The following is a 24,318-nucleotide window of genomic DNA, read 5'->3' on the forward strand; positions in this document are numbered from 1 at the left end:
ATTTTATGCACATTTTTGTGAATTTCACGGGTCCATTGAGTGTTTTGAATGTTCAACCCTGAAAGATTGTTTCACTTAGCAATTTTAAAGTTTGTTACCATGTCTTTGATGACGAGCCCCACAAAAAGTCTCAAGAAACCAGATCTGAAAAGACTCAGAAAGTCTGGAGTTTTGGTTTGAAGCACCCCTATTGAGGTCATTCCCAGATGTCCTTGACTACTGTATGATGTATTTGTCCGTGGTCATTCCGACAAAGGAATGAAGGGGAAACCTTCAATCGGCATGACTTTATGTCACTATAAATATATCACATGAACACTGACACAATGCATTCTGAAGTATGAATTAAATGAGTCCAAATTGGGATCAGGGTTTAAAATATTTTCCCTCTTTGTGTATTTACATTCCCGTTTTAGAATAATTCTTTGAGAATTCAGTTTCTGGGAAACAGAAATTAAATAGTGCGTAAAAGAAGAAGTGCTGGAATAAACAACCGGGAAAATCAAGACTAAAAGAAACAGAAACCAATTGGAGAGGAGTGGGGGCGTGGCAAGGAGCTGTTTCCCTACTCTGATTGGCTGGACGACTTGGTTAAAAAAAGACTGGAGTAAGTCCGGAGCTCCAGAACTCAAATCGAACCTCAGAGGCGCACGGGACGTATCTCTGTGTTCCACGCCGGACATCAGGCGCCTTCACGCGGCTTCCACTCCACAGCCACCCGGCTCACTTGTCTGGCTCCTTTTCATTCTTACCATTTATTTATTTTTATTTTTTTGCTTTTGTGGTTGCATTGTTGGCCTCGCTAATACTTTGACACGGACGGGACGTGGACAAAAATATTAGGGACACTTAGAAGAATTTTTCTTCATTTTTTTAAGGGGGAAAGGAAGCACGCCCACCTGGAACCGAGGTAACCTGAATGCATTTGTTTGTGTGTTCATTTTATTTATTTTTTTGGGTGTAGGGGATTACAAAAGACAATACAAGAAACGAGAGTATGCACTGAATAGAATGTGATGGAGAAAACAAAAATAACTTAAAATTAATCGTGTCGGAAGAAATGTGAAAATTTAAAATAAACCTCGAGGTTTGAAAGACTTAACGAACAAATAGCAAGTACCACGAGGAGAAAAATATCTGAAATAAAAATACATAGCAAGGACATTTGCAATAACAGGGTGAAAAAATAGAATAAAAGTAATGCTGTATATAATAAATAAATAAATAGCTGGTACCAGGGTGTAAGAAAATTAGGAACAAAAGGATCCCTGTTGAAATAATTCAACAATAATTAACAAGGAAAATTCTGGTGGAGGACTGAAATGAAACTATATACAATATAGTATATGAGCTTCACACCTTTCAGGTTTCCTTCTCCCCCTGCCGTAATGTCACATTTATTGAGTGTGTGGTTCTTTGGCCCCTCAGGGCCACCGTACGTACCAACAAGTGCAAGTGACTTATACTGTACTTGTATTGACAAACAAGTCACAGTTTGACTGTGATTTCAGTCAATGCTTGCGTTTGGAGCCCCAAAGACGAGCCCACACTTTCTGCCTAAGAGGATTCCTGCCACATCCCCTGCAAGATCAGGCTAATCCCCAACGCCCTCTTGACCTGTGCACGTTATTTATTTTATTTGTTTGTTTGTTAGTTCTTTTGTGGTTGCAAAATGCTGAACGGGTCACCCCGGTGCCATTCCGGTTTTCTGTTGTGTGTCAAGGTTGAACTTTTGTACTGGGTCGGGTTGGAGTGCGCACTGGGGTGTGCCTCATGTTGTGGTCTGTACTACATCATCATTTCTGAGCAGTACATGGAGGCTGCCAAGTGGGCCCTGTTGCGTTCATGCACACATTTGCATTTCAAATTTAGCTTGATGAGCTTCTTTGGTGGGCATTTGGTGACTTCAAGCTCACAAATGTGTATTATTATTTTATGATCGGTTACACTCAGTCCTCTGGTCCCTGAAGTGGAGATTGATTCATTTTTAATGACCTTTTAATCAAACATACTTTTGCGTTTTAAGTGCAAACATACATTTTCACTTAATGTATTTTTAATTTTGGAAACTAGAATTTTACATACACTGTACATAGTCCTTCAAAAACTTCATATTACGTTTAAATGCAATGTACATTTCATTTAAAAACTAAATTTTTATTTTCTAAACTTTCAAACTTAAAAAATACTACACATTCATATAAACTTCATTTTTGATTGCATTCTTGATTTTATATTTGTGCATATTGTTTTAAATGATTTTTTTAAATGAACTTTTTATTAAAATTGTATTTTTTTTTTAATTACAAAAGTATTTTGAAATAATTTCACCATAATTATTTTTTTGTGCGGAGGGGGGAAGTAAAAGTTGAACCATACCTTTCAATGTAAACTGTGATTAAAGTTTTCTCATTCAAATTTGAACTAAAAATACTGAATTCTTTTTGGTTTAATCTGCATTTTTTTTTTTTGTTCCTTGCTTGTAGTGTTAAATTTGAAATGCAAAATGCATTTCAGTGAATTAAATCTTTTAAATAATTTAAACATTTATAGTTTGTAAACTATAATAATAATAATCCTGCATGACCTTTACATACAACTTTTGTAGACAGACTTTTCAACTAAAAACAGAAATTGAAATGACAGAAAAATGCATTTTTATTTCAAATATGATGAATTTTAGACCGATTATTGTATCTGATCTTGTGTCGTTAAGTTTTTCACCGTAGCATGTGTGTAAATTTTGAGAATTTCGTGGATCCTGTTCAGCATATTGTTAAGATTTGAAAATATATTTACAATTTATGCGCTATGGGGATGCTAGCGTAGCGCTGCCACATGTTTTCATGCTGATGTCCTCACATCCTTCAAGTGCGTCCAACTTTGTTTTTGTGTGCAGCTGAAATGTGACCATGAGTCACCAGCACAGCAACGTCGAAGTTCGGTTTGTTGCCTGTCGGGGGCGCCACTGTCGGCACCTGGGTGCGAAATGTCAAGCGACTCTCAAGTTGGGAATTTTAGCGCTGGCTTTTACGACGTTCATGTAGCGATGGACCAGTTAGCTGCTGTTTGCTTGCGCTGCCTTCATGTGTGAAAATTAGAGGCTAAGTTCAATAAAAATCTCAACGGCGAGTCGCGGCGCAGTTGGCGGCTGCCAATGTCAAACTCAAATGTGTGACGCAAATGCAACGCTTGATTCAAATTAAAAATGAAGGCATTGGTTTAATTATCTGTTAAAAAAAATGATAATCCCCCAAAAATTACAAGAGAAATATTTAGAATACAAATTAACCTTTTTAAAATGAGAGTGGAATATATCTTAAATTGTTTGGGTGGGTGGGGAGGAATTTACAATCACATTTGAAATTCACATTTCTTTTTCAATGAATTTAAAACCGAGAAAAACATTTTCCAATTTCTGCAATTCCTTTTAATTAAAAAAAAAATAATATAAAATTTCCAAGAAAAATGCTCAAATCAATCCTCTTAAAGCAAAAATACAATTTTATTCAGTGAAAATTAAGAAAAATACTACAAATTTTTGGCATTTGAATAATTTTGAAAAAGGTTAGAAATAATTTGACATTTAAAATTCAAGATAATAGTCCTTATGAAAATGGAGAATGTCTGGAATTATTTTGATGGACATTTAAAATGAAGAAAAATATTCACTCTAATAATTATTTTTTTAATACTCGATTTTTATTTTAACTATTTAGAATGGTTTAATGGATTTCAAATTTAGCGGGAAAAAAAATCTAATGAATCCTCTTTGAAAGGATACGAAAAAATTAAAAGTACTCATTTGTTCACATTGTCATTTGAAATTGGATCGGGTTTGCTTTCAGATCCATTTCAGTTCCCAAAAACATTTTAAAATGGTCGACAAGGTTTTGGATTGTCCATGTGAAAAGTTTGGACTCATCATTTGGGTGTTCCAAAAATGAGTCGCCCCGAAAAAAGTTTGCAGGTGGTTCAAAATGCTGCCATTGGCCTTTCAACTGGAACACGTAAGCAGGAGCGCGCCCATCGTCCTGAAGCAGGTCTCCGTCCACTGGCTGCCTGCTCGCTTTAGAGTTGCAGTAGTTTGAAAAGTGTACTATTGATGTTCTGTCATGCCAATGTATCATATTTGATGGCGTCACACTAACAACATAAACAAAGCATGCCACATTTACACTCAGCTGGCAAGCACGCGAAATCAACAGCGGTGTGCTAAAACGTTGCTTTGGTCAGTCGGGGGAGGACATGTGGCACGCCCCAAACCCCCCGGAACTGGTCGCCACATGCTGATTGCCTTATTGCTATTTTTTTTTTTTTTTTTTGGCTTCTATTTCATAATCTATACTTTTTTTTTTTTTTTTTTTTTTACATTGACTTGTCCTGACAGTGTACAGCTTAGTTTGAAATAACATCACTTTGCCATTAGTATAAAATATCCATCAGAAACTCTCGATTGAAATGGCGACTGTTGTTGTAGTCGTTGCTTGGCGTTATTGACCCGTACTCTGTGATACTTTAGGTCAAAGTACGACACGTGATCCAATTCAAGGATGGGGGGGTCCATGTGTCTGAAAAGCACTTTTATCTTCAGATGAGATCATCCTGCCTCGGGCATTTTGGAATTGTTCTCTGGGGTGACGTCACACACGCAACATCCCTTTTGGGTTGTTCCGCTCAATGCGATCAAACAAGCGGACAGCAAAGCAGCACCTGATACTTCATATCAGTAGTATTCGCGGCCAAGAATATTCAGCCTCCCCGGGAGCCGGATTTGATTGCTGTGTCTATCATGAGTACATCCACACAAAACTCAAGAAGCCGTGGCTCCAAAGTCACTGGAGGTCTGCCATTTTGGTTGGACACTGACATTATTGTTGCTTTTATTATTATCATGATTTTAGACTGCTGTTTTGGTTTGAAGCAGAAAATTGTGAACATTAATTTTCAAGGGTCCTTAGGATGTTTTGAAAAGCAACATATGCGGCAACTGGTTAGCATGTCTGCCTTGTAGTCCTGAGGACCGGGGTTCAAATCCCAGCCTCGCCTGTGTGCAGCTTGCATGTTTTCCTCACGCCTTTGTTGGTTTCCTCCCACATTCCAAAGACATGCATGGTAGGTTAATTGAAGACTCTAAATTGCCCGTAGGTGTGAATGGACCAGAGGTGAAAACAAAATAGCAAGTCTGACATTTTTGGTTGAAGCGGCCATCTTACTTTCATTTTCCTTCAAAAACCAAGTGGCACACTCATGGAAATAAATACCTCGTGTGAACAGACAAACGACAATGTGATCAAATAAACACACACACACACACACACAAACAAAACAAAACAGAGCCATCTTTTGGTTTCACACACACGCCCTCACATTAAGTCCACGTGCGTCTCGGCTATTCATGAACACGAGGATGGGACATTTCCATGAGAAAAGAGAAACTGGCGGCGAGAGCATCTGTTGCGCCATGTGGCTTCCATGCTCATACAGGCTGATTAAGAACACTTAATGCCTCCCCCCCCCAAAAAAACAACTTTTGTTTACAACAGTCTTTAAGCATGTTCGCGTTGCCAGATACACCAGTGATTTTAAAAAGAGAGGACAAAGAGACAGGTGGATGCTTGTTTTGTTTACTGTTTTGTTTTTGAAATCACGTATCATTAATTTCTTTATTGGTACCTCGTTGACTTTACTATGTTTTTTATCAACCATTTCTAAAAAGATTATTATACAACAAAAGCAATTTCTGTTGTTGTCTGATTTATATAAACTTTTTTTTTTTGCTTGATGTATGGTTATTGATTTTGTTAGTGTTACACAGAGTAAGAAATCTCTTGACTAAGTAACCTGACTAATTTCTAAACTTTTTGTTTTGGTGTCGTTTGAGGTTATGCACAATGAGTACAATTAGCATCTTTATTCTGCCACGCATTTTTAAAAATAATAAAATAATCAGAATTACCTTGCATTCACTCCTGGCCTTGTATTCCTTTTTTTTAAATAAACATATTCATAAAGCCCATTTTAAAAAAAATAATAGAACTATTGTCCTAAAATTTCACATATCCACTTACATAAAGGGTATTTTTACACCAAAATGAATCTCAAACCCCCCCCCCCCCCGTTTAGTTTTAGAACAAATCTGGTCAAAAAATGAAAAAAATTTGTCTTTGGTTGCTCAAATTGCCGTGGCTTCCGTTGTTTTGTAGCATGGGCTCTCTAAAAATTGACAAAAAGCAAAACCTACAATTTAGCAATTTTAAGGTGTATTCATTAGATGAACTAACATTTAAATAATTACATCCAACAAATTAACCATTTGATGGTTCTCAAATCTGCTGTAATTCATTTATTAAATTATTATAATACATTGAATGCAATTCCGCCTGAAGACCACATTTTTTTTCTTTAGCGCTCACGTCCAAAGAAAGCAAAGCCTAAAGGCAGCTCGCTTTATAATGCTCCACTGTGCCTCCCAAACAAAAACGTCCACACTGGCTGTTCGTTTTTTTTTTTTTTTTTTGACCATTCTGCGTCAGCGTCTGCGGTTCTGACCCGCTTGTCTTGCTTTTTGCAGGACAATAACAACATGCCTCAGACACCGCGCACCACTGGAGGATATAACAAAAACCTCTACCAGACCAAGGAGGAGGTCTATTCTGGACTCTCCTACCATGACAACAACCTGGTGTCCGGATCCTTGGAGGCCCTCATACGACACCTGCTCCCCACCGTTGACTATTATCCTGATGTGAGTATTATTTGACCTTTAATTTTTTTTTTTTTGTACGGGGGGGAATTCAAGCCCTGAAGCCCTTTTCACTTAACATCATAAAATTTGGTCCGTATGTCTAAGTGTAAAACCACCCAAAAGTGTCAAGAGGATATGCCTGAAAAGACACAGGGAGTGTGCCGTTTTTGGGTTGAAGGAGTCGTTTTAAAATTCTTATAACTCAACTTCTCAAATTTTTGGCAAAGCCCACCCCGAAGTCTTGCCGCATAAGATTTGGTCAGCAGGTCAATCATGGAGAGACTCGCAAAGAAGTTTAAATGAACCATGCCCAAAACCCAGGAAGACTGCCATCTTGGTTTGAAGCAGACGTTTTGAAACCACAATAATCTAAAAACAACAACAACAAAAGCCAAAGTCATTGAACCTCTGAATCCACTTTTTCCATGTAACATGAAATTCGGTAGATGTGAGTGAGTAGGCCCACAACAAAGTTTCAAGAGACCAAGCCCGAAAAGACATAGGAAGTCTGCCATTTTACTTTAAAGCAGCCATTGTAGACTCATTTAGTCCATTTCCAGTGTCCTTTTACTGCTTCAATTTTCTCCATTGGTGGCAAGATTTTTTTTCCTGCCTCAACAGAGGACGTACATCTTCACATTCCTACTGAGCTCTCGCCTCTTTATCCACCCGTACGAGCTTATGTCCAAAGTGTGCCACCTTTGCGTGGAGCAGCAACGACTTGGCGATCCCCAAGCCGATAAGGTGGGCTCCGCACTCCCGGCTGTGGATTTAAACTGTTCCTATTAAGCATTGCAACTTGTGGATATTTGGTAACGTTACAGATTCGACTTAGGAAGATCGCTCCAAAGATCCTGCAGCTGTTGACCGAGTGGACAGAAACCTTCCCGTACGACTTCCGGGATGAGCGGATGATGCGGAGTCTGAAGGAGCTCACGCATCGGCTCTCCACTGGAGACGAGGTGGGTCCAGTAAAAACCAGACAAAGCTTCTTGGAATATTTGAATATTTATGCGGCTCAGCGCTAGAACAAAGTGTAGTCTCTCGTAGTTCGAGCATAGTTGCAGCAGTTTGCCATCTGTTAGCACAAAGTTACTGGTTAGCATAGCAATGGTTTTTGCCCTCCAGTTTTCAAGCCATTGTAGCGGAATCCAACTGTCTTTTATGCGTCTGTGTGGGTTAGCGTAGCATCACGAAATAGTATATTGCCACCCAGGTTAGATTCATAATTTAGCCATGCGTCACAGCTTAGCATTGTGCCAGCTTCTGGCACAGAATATAGGTAGCATAGTGCTACTAGTTAGCATAGCATCACGCTTTCAAGCTGTTACTCTTGAGTTGTCAAGACAGTTGGAGTATAGTCGACAGTCCTTCTGTTTGCGTGGGTTGGTGTAGCATCATTATTCAGCTTGCTGCTACCCTGCTAGCATAAAGTCACCAGCATAGTTACATGTTAGTATCAAATCAGCAGTTAGAATACTCAGCCTTGAGTCATCAACTAACTCTTTTGTTCAGTCAATGTGGCTTAGCATATTATATATAACCGGTATTACCGTTTAGCATAGTGCTATTTAATGTAGCAATACCGATTGGAGATGTGTTGTCTTTTTATAAAATGAATTTGTTGCTCTATTGTTGGATTAGCAAAGCATCATCTGTTATCATAGCACCAGCAGTTAGCACAACTTGCACTGGTGTGTGACTTGCTGTGTGTTTCTATCATGGGAGCCATTTGTTTGTTTATTGTGTGTATTTTGGGGGGTTGGACGCTGACAATATAGCAGCAGGAGGAGCTTGCAAAGAGCAGATGGGGAAGGCAAACAGCCATCTGTCTCCATGCCAAGACCTCTTGCCTTCAATTAACCACCTGACTCCATGCAAGTTTCAAATGAGTCATCAGTGGTATGGAACCCCCCCCCCTTTTTTTTTTAAATCTCAAAATCAAAACGGGAACAGAAACATCATTAGATGGACACCCATTCCGTCTTGTATTTTGCATGTGTTTCGACATATTCATATATTTTTACTTTTTGTCTATTAATCCATTTAATGAAAAGTAACAGTATCTGGACTTTCTTGGATTCATTAAATTTATAATTTATAATGTATGTAAGTAATTTTTATTTTTTTCAAGTGAGTTAAATTCTTCAGTACAATTTAATGTTTTTTTTTTTTTTTTTTTTTTACAACTGCCTTTTTTGTTATGCAACCTTAGTATTCTCCTATTAGTAGATTTAAAAATTGAAATAATCTTTTACAGTATTAGTACAATTTTTAAAGACAAAACTTTTCCAACATTTTAGAATTATCATTCGCAATATGATCATTAATTGTATAATTTCATAATTTTGATTTAAATATCTAGAAAAACTTTTTTGGTACAATGTAAGTTTTTTTATGCAAGTTGTATTTATACAATTGTAGTCATATTTTTTTGTGCATCAAAATATTGTTTGTATTGGTAACACTAAAATCCATATTTTTTTAACATTTTAAAATGTTTCTTTGTTTAGTTCTAATTTTACTTTGTAGTTATTGAATTTTTTTTCCCCATATTTGGCATCATTTAAAAAAATTTCCCCTTTTGCGAATTTTTTTGGGAAGTTTTATGGATGCAATTTTATTAATTTTCTTGTGTTCATACAATTCAAATTCTATACTTTTTCAAAGTTGCCTCATTTATTTGTATATAATTTTGTAATAATAAATGAATACACTAATATTCACTTAGTATATATTTTCAAATAAAAATTCCATCCATTTTATTTTAATTTGCACGCAATATCTTTTTTCCTTTTTTATTTTGTTTGAAATTTTTGTCTATTTTTGCAATAATTTTCCCCCTTTCATATAAAAAGAATATTCACACAGAGACATCTAATATAGTGACACTTGAACACTGTGACGGTAAAAATTAAATTCACAGTGAATAATGGAAAAAGAATAAGCTGTATCATGGCTACAAAACCAGTGTTCACTCCCCACAGTCATGTTTTTGTGGAAAAGGGGTGAAGCCTGGGAACGAAAAAAAATTGCAATCACAAGACGAGTGCAATATGAATGAGATAAAGCAACCTTTTATACGATCCTCTCAGCGTACACGTGAAATTCTCACAGTAGTTCAAAGTTGGCCTTGAGCTAATCGTGCTCGTCACATATGTTGTCTATTTGGAACATTTTGTGCATCTTGTGAAGGTGAAAGAAGGATCGACAAGGGAACATCTGCTGGGATGTGCATCCAGACCGCACAGCTTGCGTAGTAACACTGTAATTAGGGATGTGGGAGGAGAAACGGACAAAATGGGACCTCCTTTCGTGAGTCTCTCCTTGCATTTTTTTTTTTTTTTTAATTTATGAGAATTATGGAACAGATGTTTTCTCCATCCAACTCGTAAAACTCTACCTGGGCTAATTTTCATGTCCAGGACCATCGATTTGAATAAAAAAAAGAAAAAAAATCTGACTTTAATCTTGTAATATCACGACAGATTTTTTTCTTTGCTCTTTTTGTTTTTTGACTTCCACACCCAATTTAAAAAAAAAATATTGGAATATTAAGACATTTAAAAAATAAAAATAATTTAATCTTGTGGCCGCATTTTCTTCCTGGAGTGGAAAAATAGGCTGGATATTTTAGCTTCATGTAATCCCCCCAAATAAATACAATTTTATTCCTGTAATTTTTTGCAATAATATTCAGGACTTTATTTTTGAAGCATTAACTTAAAGGGACTCATTGTAATATTTTGTAATTGTTTGGTCGGGGATCGGGCAGGCAGTCAGGTGCAGCAGCGGTAGTTGATGCGTCGGGCGAAGAGAGCAGCTGAGCGGGCGGGCAGGCAGGAGTCGGTACACGGGAGCTCGATCAAGGAAGGCAGAAGTGTCAAAGGAGTCAGGCTTACGGGGTCGGTCGGAGAACAGGCGGAGGTCGGTACACGCGGGTTGTCGATCAGGGATACGGGAGTACTCGAACGGGACATGAAGCTCAACGATCTGGCCGAGCACCAGTCGTCATCGGGGTCATATAAATACGCCGGATAATCAGCCCGGATGAGGCGCAGGTGTCTTCCTCCCAATTAGCGCGAGCGCACGGGCACCCGCACAGCCCGGGCTGGAGTGGCAGGTTCATGACGTGACTTCAATTTTAGTTTTTCTTGAAAACGATTTATCTTTAATATTTTAATACCCTAACTCAACTTCCGCAACTTCAATCCTCTACTTTTCCTTGAAGAAAAAATATTTTCTTGTAATTGTATGATTTGTTTTAAAACCAAACCTGAACTATCTTTTGAAAATCGATTTTGTTCTTGGAAAAATATTATTCTTGTAAATTCCCCCCACAAATTGCCAATTTTATTTTGTAAATTATGATTGTTATATGATTGTTACTCTTGTAACTTTACAACATTTTGTTTTAAAATTGTCAGCTTTATCTTGTAATGTTTTTTTCATTAAAAAAAATCTTAAAATACCAACTATTCCAAATACATTTCTCTCACCATTGCAACTAGCTTGCTGCAACATTGTTCACGTCTCAAAGCATTGATGCCTCCATCATATTTTTATAGTTTTCAGAATGCAAGAAAAATACAACAAATTCAAAACAAGACACTTCAGTTTCTTTGAGTCAGCCTTTGTGGATTACGATGACCTGTAGATGTCTGACAATCTACACGGACATAGCCAATCCTTGGAATATTGTGACTGTAAGTTAAAAATGACTTACAGTAGTTAAGTTTTTACAAAGAAATTTTAACGTTTGACTTTTCCCGTTTTCAGTGACGGCGCTATCTTGCAATTGATGAGAAATCAGCAGGCCTTGTTTTGTTCAGGGGAGGTCAGCTTGAAGTCATGGATTTGTTTTGTCTCACGGCACTGGAATCCAGTCTCGCCACGCCTGATTGGCTGGAAACGTCATCACACGGTCCCACCCTGGAACTGGAAAGCAGTTGCGGCTGTTCCTCTTTGGTGGAGGTTGTTGTTGACGTAGTTACGATGGTTTGTTTTTGCAGAGTTTGGAAGCCTGACTTGGCTTAAAGTTGTGCAGGATGTGGTGGTGAGAAATACATAAAGTGAAACATATGCGCACCCCCACCCACACACCCTTATGTAAGCAAGTTAAATGTGTCAGTACGGGGACGATTATCTAATCTTAGCCTCTTCGGAGTCCAGACCAGCAGAGGCTCCTTAACCCTCGAAGCTAGGAAGTCAAGGGGTCCATCTGTCCACTGGAGAGGCTTTACTGATTTTGACAGGAAGGAGTTTGCGTAACTGACCCCCGAGGACAGCGATGTGATGTGCAAGTGTTTTTTTTTTTTTTTTTTTTTGGGGTTTTGGGCCAGCTCGGTTCACATGTCAGCACTCTCAGAGTATGCTGGTGAAAAACAAACGCCCTCAAGGTTCTTTAGGGAGTCGTGGCTGTGCCATTACTTTAGTCTAAAACAACTCGAGCAGAGCCAAACGGGGAACGGCTTGATGCTGGCTATAAAGGTTTTGGATCAAGTCGGATCAGAAAACCAAACTTCCATACATCACTCTAAAAAACGTTAGGCATACCGTGAACCTTTAGATTCTTGTTCAGCATTTGCAACTTTATCTGTTTGTAGATACTTTTTTCTTCAAATTTTGGGATGGATGAAATCAACCTAAAATGAAATTTCAACCCTTGCTTTCTGTGAGGTGTTTTCGTAAAGGTTGCTGTGCAATGGCGGCTAGCCAGCAGATGGCACGAGGGCGCCGCCCCACCTCTGGTGGTGGTCATCACATTACTTCCTTTAAAGACAAAATTAAATAAAAATGCATTTATGATTAAATGATATTGAAATGGATGCAGAAATTCTTATGCACTTCTGTGACACTTGTGAGGATAAGCGGCTTTGAAAATCAGGGAAAATAAAAGAAATTAAAACTTTTAAATGCACATTAGCTTCTTTTTAACGACATCCCAGCTCAGTAATGATGCACACAGCATTTGGAAGTTGTCGGTACTCTGATTTATTTACTGCTTATGTCAACTTGTAGTTGAGTCAAGATCAACAGTGTCCACTGCCACAACTGTTCTTTATTTATTTCCAGTTTTATGTTTTGAGCGCGAGTTTTCTACAATTGGTTGCGTGCTGACTTTGTGTGGTTATGCTCAGTGAATACAGATGAGTGAAGATGTCACTCTTGTTTAGGATCGTTATAAAACATGATTGTAAATGTGACTAAAATATCGGTAATGTTTTTCGGTGCAACAGTTGAGTGCCAAACAGGTTTTGACAGTAAGTTGTTGTTTTCCCGGTCCTTGCTTAGTATCCTACATGGGGACACTTGACTTTTACAGCTTGGGAATGTACCTTTATACCCTTTTGTGCTCCTAAATAAGGTTAATATAAAAGTTTTAATTCTCCATCGTAGTACTGAAATGCACTCCAACTGTACTTCGCTTTCATTGCGGTCTGTTGCTATAGGTAACACTCAAAAACATGGTATAGTCCAAGCGTGGCAACTGAAAGGGGAAAAAAAAAAAAAACAACAACACAATTCAGTTGTTTATAACTTTAAAGTGCAATACATTTGCATGTAACTTTAAGAATGATCTGTTTTTGAACATATTTAGATTGGATAGAGTTCGTATTTGACTTTTCTATGCAATTCACTTGAGCTGACCCATCATGGTTTTTCAAAGACTCTGTTTTCTGTGTAAATCCTTGATCAGATCCACATCCTCTTCTGTGGATAATCTGATTCCTGAAATAAAATGTAATCACCTCACTGATGGATGTGTACCCCCCCACTGGCAGATTTACAGGAAGGCGGTGAGCCAGTTGAGCCAAGGTTTGATCCGGAGGCTGACTGTTCTCAGCCAATACGAGGAGGCTCTGCTCAAGATCAATGCCACAGTGGCCGAGCGTCTGACCGTCCTCAAGGCCAAACCCCAGCCTGCCCACCAAAGAGACATAATGTCCATCTGCAATGACCCTTTCACCGTGGCCCAGCAGCTGACCCACATAGAACTGGTGAGAGCCAAAACTGGAGAAATACGAACTGATCAGTGTCAAGGTTTTATTTTAACTGTGGAGTCAGCGAAAAATCAGATGCAGTAGCCTTCAAAGTGATCATTATGGGAGATTGCTGTGGTCAGAAAGGCTGTATGGTTATAGTTCCTGACCTGGAAATACACCAAAAAGCACTCCTTACTGGGTTTAGTTCTGGGCTATCTTCCTGTCTCTCTGAGGCTATTACACCTAAAAATCTCAATTTTTGGTTAACCGTTGACCTTGGAAAACTCAAAATACAGTTGTTTGTCTGTAGTATAAACTGTAACTTTTGCCTTGTTTCCAGTCAAAGGGTTTTGAGGAGCCCTAGCTTACCAACAAGACCACCGAGACCTTTCTCGTACACTATCCCTAAACCCCCAAAATTCAAATCATCATTTGTAACACCTTTATCTATGCAAATCATTCTTGAAACTGAATGGGAAAAGGATAAAGAGAACATTTCCCCAGAAATAATGAAAAAGGAACATTTCCTGGAAAACCTTTTAGGAAAAAAAACATGATTCATCTCTGGCTGGAATTATTTTTTTTTCCTACATGCACTTGCTTCCTGTCTGTCCTGAGACACCCCAGAATTTTGAACCCACTTGGAACCATATCCAAGCCCCCTGTAGCCTACATTTTGCTAAGCTTTCCAAAAAGACAACTCTTGTACTGTAACCCTTGAAATGAGCAGTGAAAATATTAGTTCACATGCAATATCTAACTGTGGCATCACTTCACCACCCGTTTCAGTGCAAATCTCTCTGTAACGGGGGAAAAAAACCCCAAGACTTTGGTGGATTTTATTTAAGGATTTAAGATGTTGGTCTTCCTTTTTCCAGGAGAGACTCGGCTACATCGGCCCCGAGGAATTTGTCCAAGCATTCATCCAAAAAGATCCGGTGGACAACAACAAGGTAAAAGAAAGCCTTTCCCTGAATAAATCAGCAGATAAGGCATCCATTATGCAATGTGCTCGCTGCGGTTTGACACACTTTTTGAGGTCTGGATGGAGTTGAAGTTTACACAACGCGGGGCGACTGTCTCTGGTTCATGCCGGGGTTGGGTGACAGCAACAGACAAAAGAAATATCTGCGGCCGAGCTTGTAAAATAGATAAAACGCTAAAACACTCTCACCCGACAATTTCCTTCAAATCTCGGCGGGATGTTGAATTAGACGGGAATTGCTTAGCAACCACACTTGCTGCAGATTGTGGGGTGGGGGGAGCGGAGGGGGGGGGGGCTAGTCTGGTTGGGCTCTCGAGCTGCTAGGCAACAGGCTGATTTGAGATGCAAGGTTACCATTCTGCCTCGGGCCAGCCTGTCTCGTACCTTCAATGGGCCCAAAAGTGGAGGGGTGGCGCCCCCCACACCCCCCAAGGTGGGTGGGTGCCCCTCCATGGAGTGAATTGTGCACAGTCAAAAGAATGTTTGAAATTAAATCATGAAGATTACATACACAAAGGAATTATACTAGCCTCTATTGTTCTTCTGATTACACTTAGTGATGCTAAGCTAAGTAGCTTTGATGAAACTCAAAAGTATTATTTTTGTTGTGGCAGAGTCGCTTCAGTGACCACAAGAAGGCCACTAACCTGGAGGCCTACGTGGACTGGTTTAACAGGCTCAGCTACCTAGTGGCTACGGAAATCTGCATGGTGAGTGGCTACGGCTGTTAGCGCTCATTGCCAAGGGCTGTTTTCAATGTTAAGTAATTAACCCCCCCCACAACACACACACACATACACACAAAAAATAGACTTTATTGATGCTTAAATGTGTTGTTTTTGATTTATCAGTTCTGGCTAGTGTTGGCAAATGTTGAGCATTAGCCTTCAAGACATTAGCTTTGGTGTTAATGGATGTTAACGTTGCAAAGAAGTAAAACCTCAATTTTTCCAAACCCAAAAGTGTTTTAAACTTGACTTCTTACCTGCTTTGTCTTGTATTGATAATTGAGTTCCAGTTTGCATTAGCAAACTATTAGCATAAACGTCAAGGACTTAGCTTTGAAGCAAATCACGATCATCATAAAACACACCCTATTGGTTCCAGGCAGGAAAAGAAATATATGACTAAAGTGTGGTGGCCATTACACATTTCCCACTAAACGTAACCCAGACTAATCCTAACCTTAACCTATCCTAAATTGCCTTAAACCCCAACCCTTTCCCTAAACCTAACCATAACAAACTTCTTTATTTTGCACAAATATGATTCATTTGGGATGGTCATGTGTTCACATCTGTGTAGCCTGCCCTTGCCGTGATGCAGGAGCCATGTTTCAACGGTGGTCTGTCTTACCTGCAAACTATGTGGGAATCTTAATGCTAGATTCACATAGCAGTCCTGGTTAGCATGAACAAACATGAAGCTTTGCTGCTAATGTTCGTCCCTGCCAACACTTCTGGAAGTGATTTTGTTGTTTTTTTTGGGCAGCCCGTAAAGAAGAAGCAGCGTGCAAGGGTGGTGGAGTTCTTCATCGACGTGGCACGTGAATGCTTCAACATCGGCAACTTCAACTCCCTCATGGCCATCATTTGTAAGTTGATCATCTATTGTGCACACTTGTCCTTATCCTGTCAGTGCAACGCCTCGCTTTTTAATGTTCAAGAAAAAAAAAAAACGGAACCAAATGTAATCTTTACGAACCAGTCTGCCATTACATGTTAATTCCATGTAGTTCCACAGGTGTCCACACCACAATTCAGGATTTAAAAATGATGGAAAATGCATGATGAGATTCACACACTTGGTGCTAACCTCCATGTTTGGCCAAAGGGTGGTCCTGGCTTTTGGGGGACATGTTTGTGTGGGGGGGGTAATCTGGTCAGCCTGCACTACGTAGGAATAGTTGGGGGTGCACAAACAATCAAAGCAGATGGTCAACACTGACCAGAGAGAGTCCGATCACACGGAAGAACGGGTCAAGATGTTTTTTCTTTTTAGGACGGGGGTGTTGAGTGCAGGCGGGGCCATTTGGACAACAGCTGTCATTTGCTAATTAATGACTAAGTGAGTGAGACACAAAAAAAAGTCTCCTGGGAACCAGTGGTGAGCAAAACATCTGATGATCAGTTTTTCCCAGACTTCTTACACCGTAAAAACCAATGCCCAAATCCAATAAAGTCATCGTGGTTAGGGGAGAAATTATGATATTTTTAAATGAACTAACGCATCAAGAGAGTTCAGCACTTTAAATTGGACATCCAGTACCAGGCCATAGAGAGGGAAGGGTTAGGTAGTGTGCTATCAACTTAGATAACATCATGTCCCCCCCCCCCCCCCCCTTAAGCTACGTTTTGAATGTTTATTTTTTCAGGTTAGAAAAAATAATGTTATGAAGGAATTGGGCATATACAGCTGTGCCTTCAGATAAATGGTTTTGTTCCGTCTTTATACTTGTATAGTTAAAAACACTATAGATAACATTCCCTAATTAAATGAATACAAATGCCGTTAACATAGTCCTGCCTCCCCCTTCCCAAAAACAAAACATTATTTTATAGTGTCATTAATTACAAAAATGTCACCGTATAATGTTGTACATTATCAAAACATACAATAATTACAATTAAATGTCAGTATGAAACATTTTGCCAGATATGACACCAGTTCAGGTTATACCGCGCCTCCTGCCTGAAGAGAGCTGTGATAGGCTCCAGCACTCCCGTGACCTTTGTGAGGATAAGCAGTTCAGAAAATGGATGGACGGATGGATTTTGCTTCAATTCAATTAACATTGTGCTACTCCTTCAGATGTGTACACCTTGGCCACCGGGGGCAGTATATAAAAGACATACTATCATCATCGAATTCAGCAGGCTACAGCAATATATAATATATAATAATATAATTTTTTTCACATTTTTCATTTCGTTGACACTGAAACACTTCAAGGAAATGGGGTGCTTTCATTTGGACATTTTCTATTCCCTCATAGAGGGAGGTTAGGAAATGTTCTATTAAGGCTTGTAACCCCTATAAAAGCCGTGACATGTATAATATTGTGCACAGTTTGGCAATATCAAGGCATTCTGAAAAATATTGTAAGTGTCCATGGTGATAAGGAACTTTTTGAGCGGCATCAAGCAGCAAATGAGGCGTACCTTCACGCCATTGTCCTTGGGGCAGTAAAGTTGGGGGTGTGTTGTTGTTGTAAATGTGGGTGTTTTTCATTCTAGCCGGGATGAACATGAGCCCCGTGTCGCGCCTCAAGAAGACGTGGAGCAAAGTGAAGACGGCAAAGTTTGACATCCTCGAGGTACGTTGTATTTTTGTCATCTCCTCTCCATACAACAACAACATCCCAGTACTTGCGTCAACATAGTGTCTTTGTGATGCGTGTGTCTCCACAGCACCAGATGGATCCCTCCGGAAACTTCTACAATTACAGGACGGCACTCCGCGGCGCCACCCAGAGGTCCATCACCGCCAACAGCAGCAGGGAGAAGGTGAGGACGTACTGTGTCGCTTGATGCCAAAATTGGCGCCCGGCAGAAATACAATTGAAGAACATCTATTGAAAGTGTTTACATTGGAGTCTTCTACCGACTGTTTCATCAATTAATCGAATAATTGGACCAAAAATGGATTTTCCGTTGTTGAACGTAACCTGCCAGCGGTAGCTGCAGGAATTCTTGTCCCCATGGAGTCGCAATGAAGTCTCTGTTTTTCGCCCTTTAATGGCCTTTTTTTTTTCCTCTCAATTTTTGAGGGTATACAAAAGAAAGGCGGTGCGCTGTCTTTGTCTTCAGCCTTTTATATGAACCCCCCCCAATTTACATATTTTAGTGTGTGTCACCTCCTCATTCGTCTGCCTTTAAATAGCCTTTTTGTTTGCTTTTTTTCAATGGGTGTGCAAATGAGAGCGGTGACATCATTGTCTTTAGCTCCTTAAATGACACCCCCCCCCTCCCAGTTTTAGATTTTATTGGGTATGTGTGATGAAGGGGTTTGCCATTTTTGAATGGGATTTATCATTAATTTTTTTCAGAGGGTCCAAAGATTGGGGATGCACCAATGCTGTTTTAAGCCCTTTAAAATGATCTTTTATTTAACAGGGTTACAGTATGATCCAGTTTTGAATGTTTGCCGTGGCCAAGTTGTAAACGGGTCACGCTGTTCTTTGTCTTGGAAAAACAAACATGGCCTCCCTCCAGACCACATAGCGAACGTTAGCAACATGATCCGGCTCAATTGTTGCATAAGTGAGATTTTTATATAAGCGGCATAAGTTCCCTGGGAGGAATGTTTGATTTGTTTGTGGAGAGTGGGTTACACAAGCAGACAAAAGGTTGGGGGTCACTAAGTGGAAATTTCCAGCATGTCTGGTATGTGCCTGCTACTGTCACCTGTCACCCAAGGAGCGACTTGAGAACAGGGGGGCGTTACTGGTTTGCTGCAATCTCCACAGAGTTGTTTATTTTATTATCAGTATTATTATTATTATATGTGCCAGCAAGATGGACGACAGGTTAGAGCGTCTGACTCACTGTCTTGAGGACCTGCGTTAAAATCTGGTCTCGCGTCTGTGGAGTTTGCATGTTCTCCCTGTGCCTGTTTGGGTTTTCTCCAGCTACTCCCGTTTCTTGCCACATCCCAAAGACGTGTGATAGCTTAATGGAAGACTCTAAATTGCTCCTTGGTGCGAATGGTTGTTTGTCTATACTCTGTGCCCTGCAATTGATTGACAACCGGTTCAGGGTGTACCCTACCTCCTGCCTGAAAATAGATAGGATAGGCACCAGCTCTCCCACGGCCCTTGTGAGGATAAGTACAATGGAAAATGGATGGATGGTCAGTTTTGTTTTTAGAATTCATTTAAAGTTTTGTCAAAAACATTTTTTCTCTTCTTAAATACATACTTTAAGTACTCATACTCATTGCAGATTGCTATGAAAAAGGTTGATTTAGCATAAAAACTGAGGAAAGGAAAGTTGATTTTCATTAGTAATGTTGTTGTTGTTGCTGTTTTCTGTTTTTGTGTACCAAAGTTGCTCTTGCCGACTTGAGATTTTTACATGATGATCATTCCCAGTCACAATGTTTGTTGTTGGTTTGTTATGTGGTTTGGTCGTGCGGCAACAACAGGGTGTCCGCTCTGGTTACGCAACACGCTGTCCTGTCATGTTGGCTTTTCTTAATAATACTGTAATAACAGCAACACATGTCTCCCGAACACGCACGGCTTCGCTGGAATAACTAACAGCGTGACACTGATGACAAAGAGCTCGGTGTTTGGGCTGGACACTTTATTCAATAAAATGTGAAATATGAATGCATAGCTATTTTCAATTCCAGATCGTCATCCCGTTCTTCAGCCTGCTCATCAAAGACATCTACTTTCTGAACGAAGGCTGCGCCAACCGGCTGCACAACGGACACGTCAACTTTCAGGTAGGCCCGCCCCAAAAATGGGACTTTTATTTAGCTCGGGGGGGAATTACTCCAGGTTCTTAAAATGTCAACTTCCCTAAAGAATGCCTCGTAATAGAGAAGAGAAGTAGCACACACTTTAGTCACACTTTGGGTGTTTTCCATTCCTTTGGACTTTTTTGTGACCGTCATCGTCACTTTTTTTTTTTTTATTAGCGTTTGTCTGTTTGTTGATGTGAACGTTGAACAAAAGTCCTAAATGTCGTGAGCAAACTTCTCATTTCACACGATATCAAAGATCTTAAAATACCGTCAATAATGATAATAAAAAAAAAAGATTTTCAATATTGAAAAAATATGAAAATGTATACGAAAATGCTAATTTTATGGAAAATAAATTTAACTGTACAAGAAAATTTTAAAATTTATAATAAATCCCTAATTATATATATATATGCCATTTTACAATGTGTGTGTGAACAAGTTTTTATTTCAGTATTCCAGCTGTTACAGCAAAATTTTATGAGGATATTCATAATTCATTTTACAAGACCAAAGTCTTAACTTTGAAACTAGTCATCTACTGTATCACACTGGTGTCAAACGCAAGGCCCAAGGGCCAGATGCAGCCCCCTGCATGATTTTATGTGGCCCGCGAAGCCAATTTTACAGTGTCAATTTCCATGATTCTTGTAAAAATCGGTACCAAAATTTGAAATTTTCATGTATCATGAATGATAGCGTTGAGATATTACAAGCATTTTTGTGTTACCAAACGTGAATAGTTGAAAAAAAAAAACCATTACCCTTGATTTCTGATTCCAAAACTAACTCATAAATTGATTATGTAAACATGATGAGACGATTCAATATTTTTGTTTCACAGTCATAACCCCCCTCTTAGGGAAACCAGAACTACAATGTGTACACCTCTGATCTATGAGAAAAAATTGTAATCTCACAAGACAAAATCTTTTTTAAAAAAATATAAACGCATTCCTTTCTAACTTCATGGAACGTTACAAAAACATAAAAACAGAAAATTTGAGCAAGATGTCCCAATTTTGTAAAATGGGTTCACATTCTAGAAGACAATCTTTAAATTATGGGTTTTTAACAAGACATAAAATGTCAAGGTTCTGAAAATAGTTTTAACTTTATGGAAAAAAATTAAACAGTAAAAAACGAGAGACTAATTTAATCACAGTAATATCACATACAGTGTGTGTATATATATATATATATATATATATATATGTATGTTAGAAAATTATGATTTTTTTTCACGACTCATGAATGTCAGTGAATAAAGGCCACCTTTTACAAGCAAAAGTAATTTTAAATGAAAACATAAAAGTATATATAAATAAACGCACTGTGGTTATTTTACAGAAATATAGTCCTATTATTTATTTGGAGAAGCCGTTCATCTGTAACTTGTCATATTCCTATACAAAAGGAAATTCTGACTGTTTTTTTTTTTTTATTGGTTCTTTTGTAGAAATTGTGGGAATTGGCCAAGCAAGTTAGCGAATTCATGAGCTGGAAGAAGGTGGAGTGTCCGTTTGACAAGGACCGCAAGATTCTGCACTACCTGCTGAGCGCGCCCGTCTGCAGCGAAGATGGTACGCAGGACGCACACCAAAGCGTCTCATTACAGACCTGCCGGACACAGATGGCGAGCATCCTTGAGTCTAAACGTAGTGGCTGGAAAAAGTGTACACACACATTTGAGAATGCCAGGTCTTTTGATGCAAAAGAATGGAGACCGAGTTTAATCATTAAAAGTACGTCTTTACCATTAATATGACCTAAAAGATGAAATGGAGAAAAGAGTTGTCAGGAAAAGGCTACTAGAACAGCTGAACTTTATCGGGCTTGATGAGAAGCGCTTGAAACGGTGGCGGCTGCGAGCTGATGTTTATTCCATGATGTTTTCTCATTGGTAGCGTTGTATCTGGCGTCGTACGAGAGCGAAGGTCCCGACAACAACACCGAGAAAGACAGATGGAAGTCGCTCAGGTAATGCCGAGGATAACATTTCATCAAAGAAATTCATTGATTGAAGTCATATAAAATATTCCATCATTTCAAACTGAATGGTCAAATTATTTCATACACATTTATGTTTTAGAAATAATATAGAACCAAAATAGCAATTAAGGAAAATGTTTTTCTATAGAATGAAAGTGAGTTGAAAACATATTTAATTATAAAAAAAATCAGTTAATACTATAGTCCACACCGCTAAACACTTGATCTTTTTCTTCTTCTTGTTAAATTTATCTGCACTTTTTTACCCATCTTTGCAGATCAACGCTGCTAAATCGAGCGTAAACCTCCAACATGAGGAAGACCCCAGCTGTCCCAAAAGTGACTTTAAATAATAATAATAAAAAAAAAAAATACAGTATCCTCCATGTCTATGAGGAAACCACAAAAGTTACATTTTACATTTGTACGCGTTGCTTCGATGTAGATGGCGGCTTTTTCCACCTCTTTGTAAGACTTTTCTAGTCTCCTTTTCTACGATGATCCCTTTGAGTGGGTGGAGCTACGTGCTAGCTGCTGGTTGGCTAACACGTGCCACGTCACGAAGCTAAAGCTAGCTGTTATTCATTTCTTGGGTTTTTTGGATGAAATAAATGCGCAGGCTGCATTTCAAAGATGCCTCGAGTGCTAACTTAGCATGTTGGCATCTGAACACAGTGAATAAGCTACACGCTTTAGCATTTTTATGTTAATTGTTGTTTGACATGTTTTCCTCTGCTCAAGTTTTTGAAAAACACTTTATGTAATGAAAGTTTTGTGTTTTTATGTAGAGTCCCCACCTCAATATTTACCTTATTTAATTGTCAATTGTGATTTCTGTAGATCTTTAGTTTTTGTGTAAATAATGCCTAATTTTTCCCCCATCCACACCTATTTAAATGTTTTTTTGTCACCAAGAGTGAGTTAATAAAAAAAGAAAATGCAAAATGTCTTATTGGTGTTGTTTATCATTGATAATTGCCAAATTTTTAAATCTGCCTCAGGATAGTTTGTCACCAAACTCATTTCAGTGCCATTTTTCGGCAAAACTGTAAAATTTTCAATGCACCCCTATGGGGGCACAAGCCAGTGCAATCTGGAGGCAGGCCCCAAACTCGAATAAATCCAGAGGATTGCATCAGGAAGGCCATTCAGCGTGAAACTGTGCCAAACAAATATGAGCTTTCATGTAAAGAATACAATACCCCGGCACCGTTAACATGCTGGGCATTGGTGGAAATTTAGCTACTGTGGGTCGAAGACAAAAAGAGGAGGCAACCGGATTCGTCGGCAGAAGAAGAGGAATGCACAGAGCCTACAACTGAGTGTAGGGACTTTGAATGTTGGGATGATGACGGGAAAAGTTAAGAGTTGGTTGACATGATGATTAGGAGAAAGGTTGATAGATTGTGCATCCAGGAGAGCAGGTGGAAAGATAGTAAGGCTAGACGTTTAGGAGCAGGGTTTTAATAATTTTACCATGGAGAAGATGGGGGAAAAGGAATGAAGTACAGTTAATTTTAAAGGAAGAGCTGGCTAAGAATGTCTTAGAGGTGAAAAAAATATCAGATCGAGTGATGAGGCTGAAATTTGAAATTGAGGGTGTTATGTATAATGTGATTAGCGGTTATGCCCCAGACGTAGGATGTGACCTCGAGTTGAAAGAGAAATTCTGGAAGGAACTAGACAAAGTATTCCTGAGCATCCCAGAGAGAGAAAGAGAGAGTTGTGATTGGTGCAGACTTCAGTGGACATGTTGGCGAAGGAAACTGGGGCGATGAAGAAGTGATGGGTAAGTACGGCATTCAGCAAAGGAATTTTCAGGGTCAGATGGTGGTGAACTTCGCAAAAAGGATGGAATTGGCAGTGGTGAACACTTATTTCCAGAAGAGGGAGGAACATATAGTGACCTACAAGAGCGGAGGTAGAAGCACGCAGGTGGATTATATTTTGTGCAGACGATGTAATCTGAATGAGGTTACTGACTGTAAAGTAGTGGTAGGGGAGAGTGTAGCTCGACAGCATAGGATGGTGGTGTGTAGGATGACTCTGGTGGTGGGTCGGAAGATTAAGAAGACAAAGGTTGCGCAGAGAACCATGTGGTGGAAGCTGAGAAAGGAAGAATGTTGTGCAGCCTT

The 24,318-nt window shown here is 39.1% G+C and overlaps 1 protein-coding gene across 1 annotated transcript; it reads left to right on the forward strand.

Moving 5' to 3' along the window:
* Positions 1 to 633: 633 nt before the first annotated feature.
* Positions 634 to 23,120, forward strand: rasgef1ba (RasGEF domain family, member 1Ba). Its single transcript, XM_061817839.1, has 14 exons — positions 634 to 910; positions 6,575 to 6,748; positions 7,370 to 7,492; positions 7,573 to 7,710; positions 13,534 to 13,749; positions 14,613 to 14,687; positions 15,334 to 15,429; positions 16,211 to 16,313; positions 17,956 to 18,035; positions 18,130 to 18,225; positions 20,075 to 20,170; positions 21,651 to 21,774; positions 22,099 to 22,171; positions 22,462 to 23,120. The coding sequence occupies exons 2-14, from the start codon at positions 6,587 to 6,589 to the stop codon at positions 22,484 to 22,486; spliced, it is 1,407 nt and encodes a 468-aa protein (XP_061673823.1). The 5' UTR covers positions 634 to 910; positions 6,575 to 6,586; the 3' UTR covers positions 22,487 to 23,120.
* The last annotated feature ends 1,198 nt before the right edge of the window (positions 23,121 to 24,318 follow it).

Source organism: Syngnathoides biaculeatus, chromosome 4, assembly GCF_019802595.1.
Source record: "Syngnathoides biaculeatus isolate LvHL_M chromosome 4, ASM1980259v1, whole genome shotgun sequence".
Classification (NCBI taxonomy): domain Eukaryota; kingdom Metazoa; phylum Chordata; class Actinopteri; order Syngnathiformes; family Syngnathidae; genus Syngnathoides; species Syngnathoides biaculeatus.

Bases quoted from the DNA above. Each gene is read 5' to 3' on its own strand.
- rasgef1ba (XM_061817839.1), top strand. From the start codon at position 6,587: ATGCCTCAGACACCGCGCACCACTGGAGGATATAACAAAAACCTCTAC. The intron at 7,711-13,533 runs GTGGGTCCAGTA...CCCCACTGGCAG, and splicing joins GGCTCTCCACTGGAGACGAG to ATTTACAGGAAGGCGGTGAG. The intron at 22,172-22,461 runs GTAATGCCGAGG...CCATCTTTGCAG, and splicing joins GACAGATGGAAGTCGCTCAG to ATCAACGCTGCTAAATCGAG.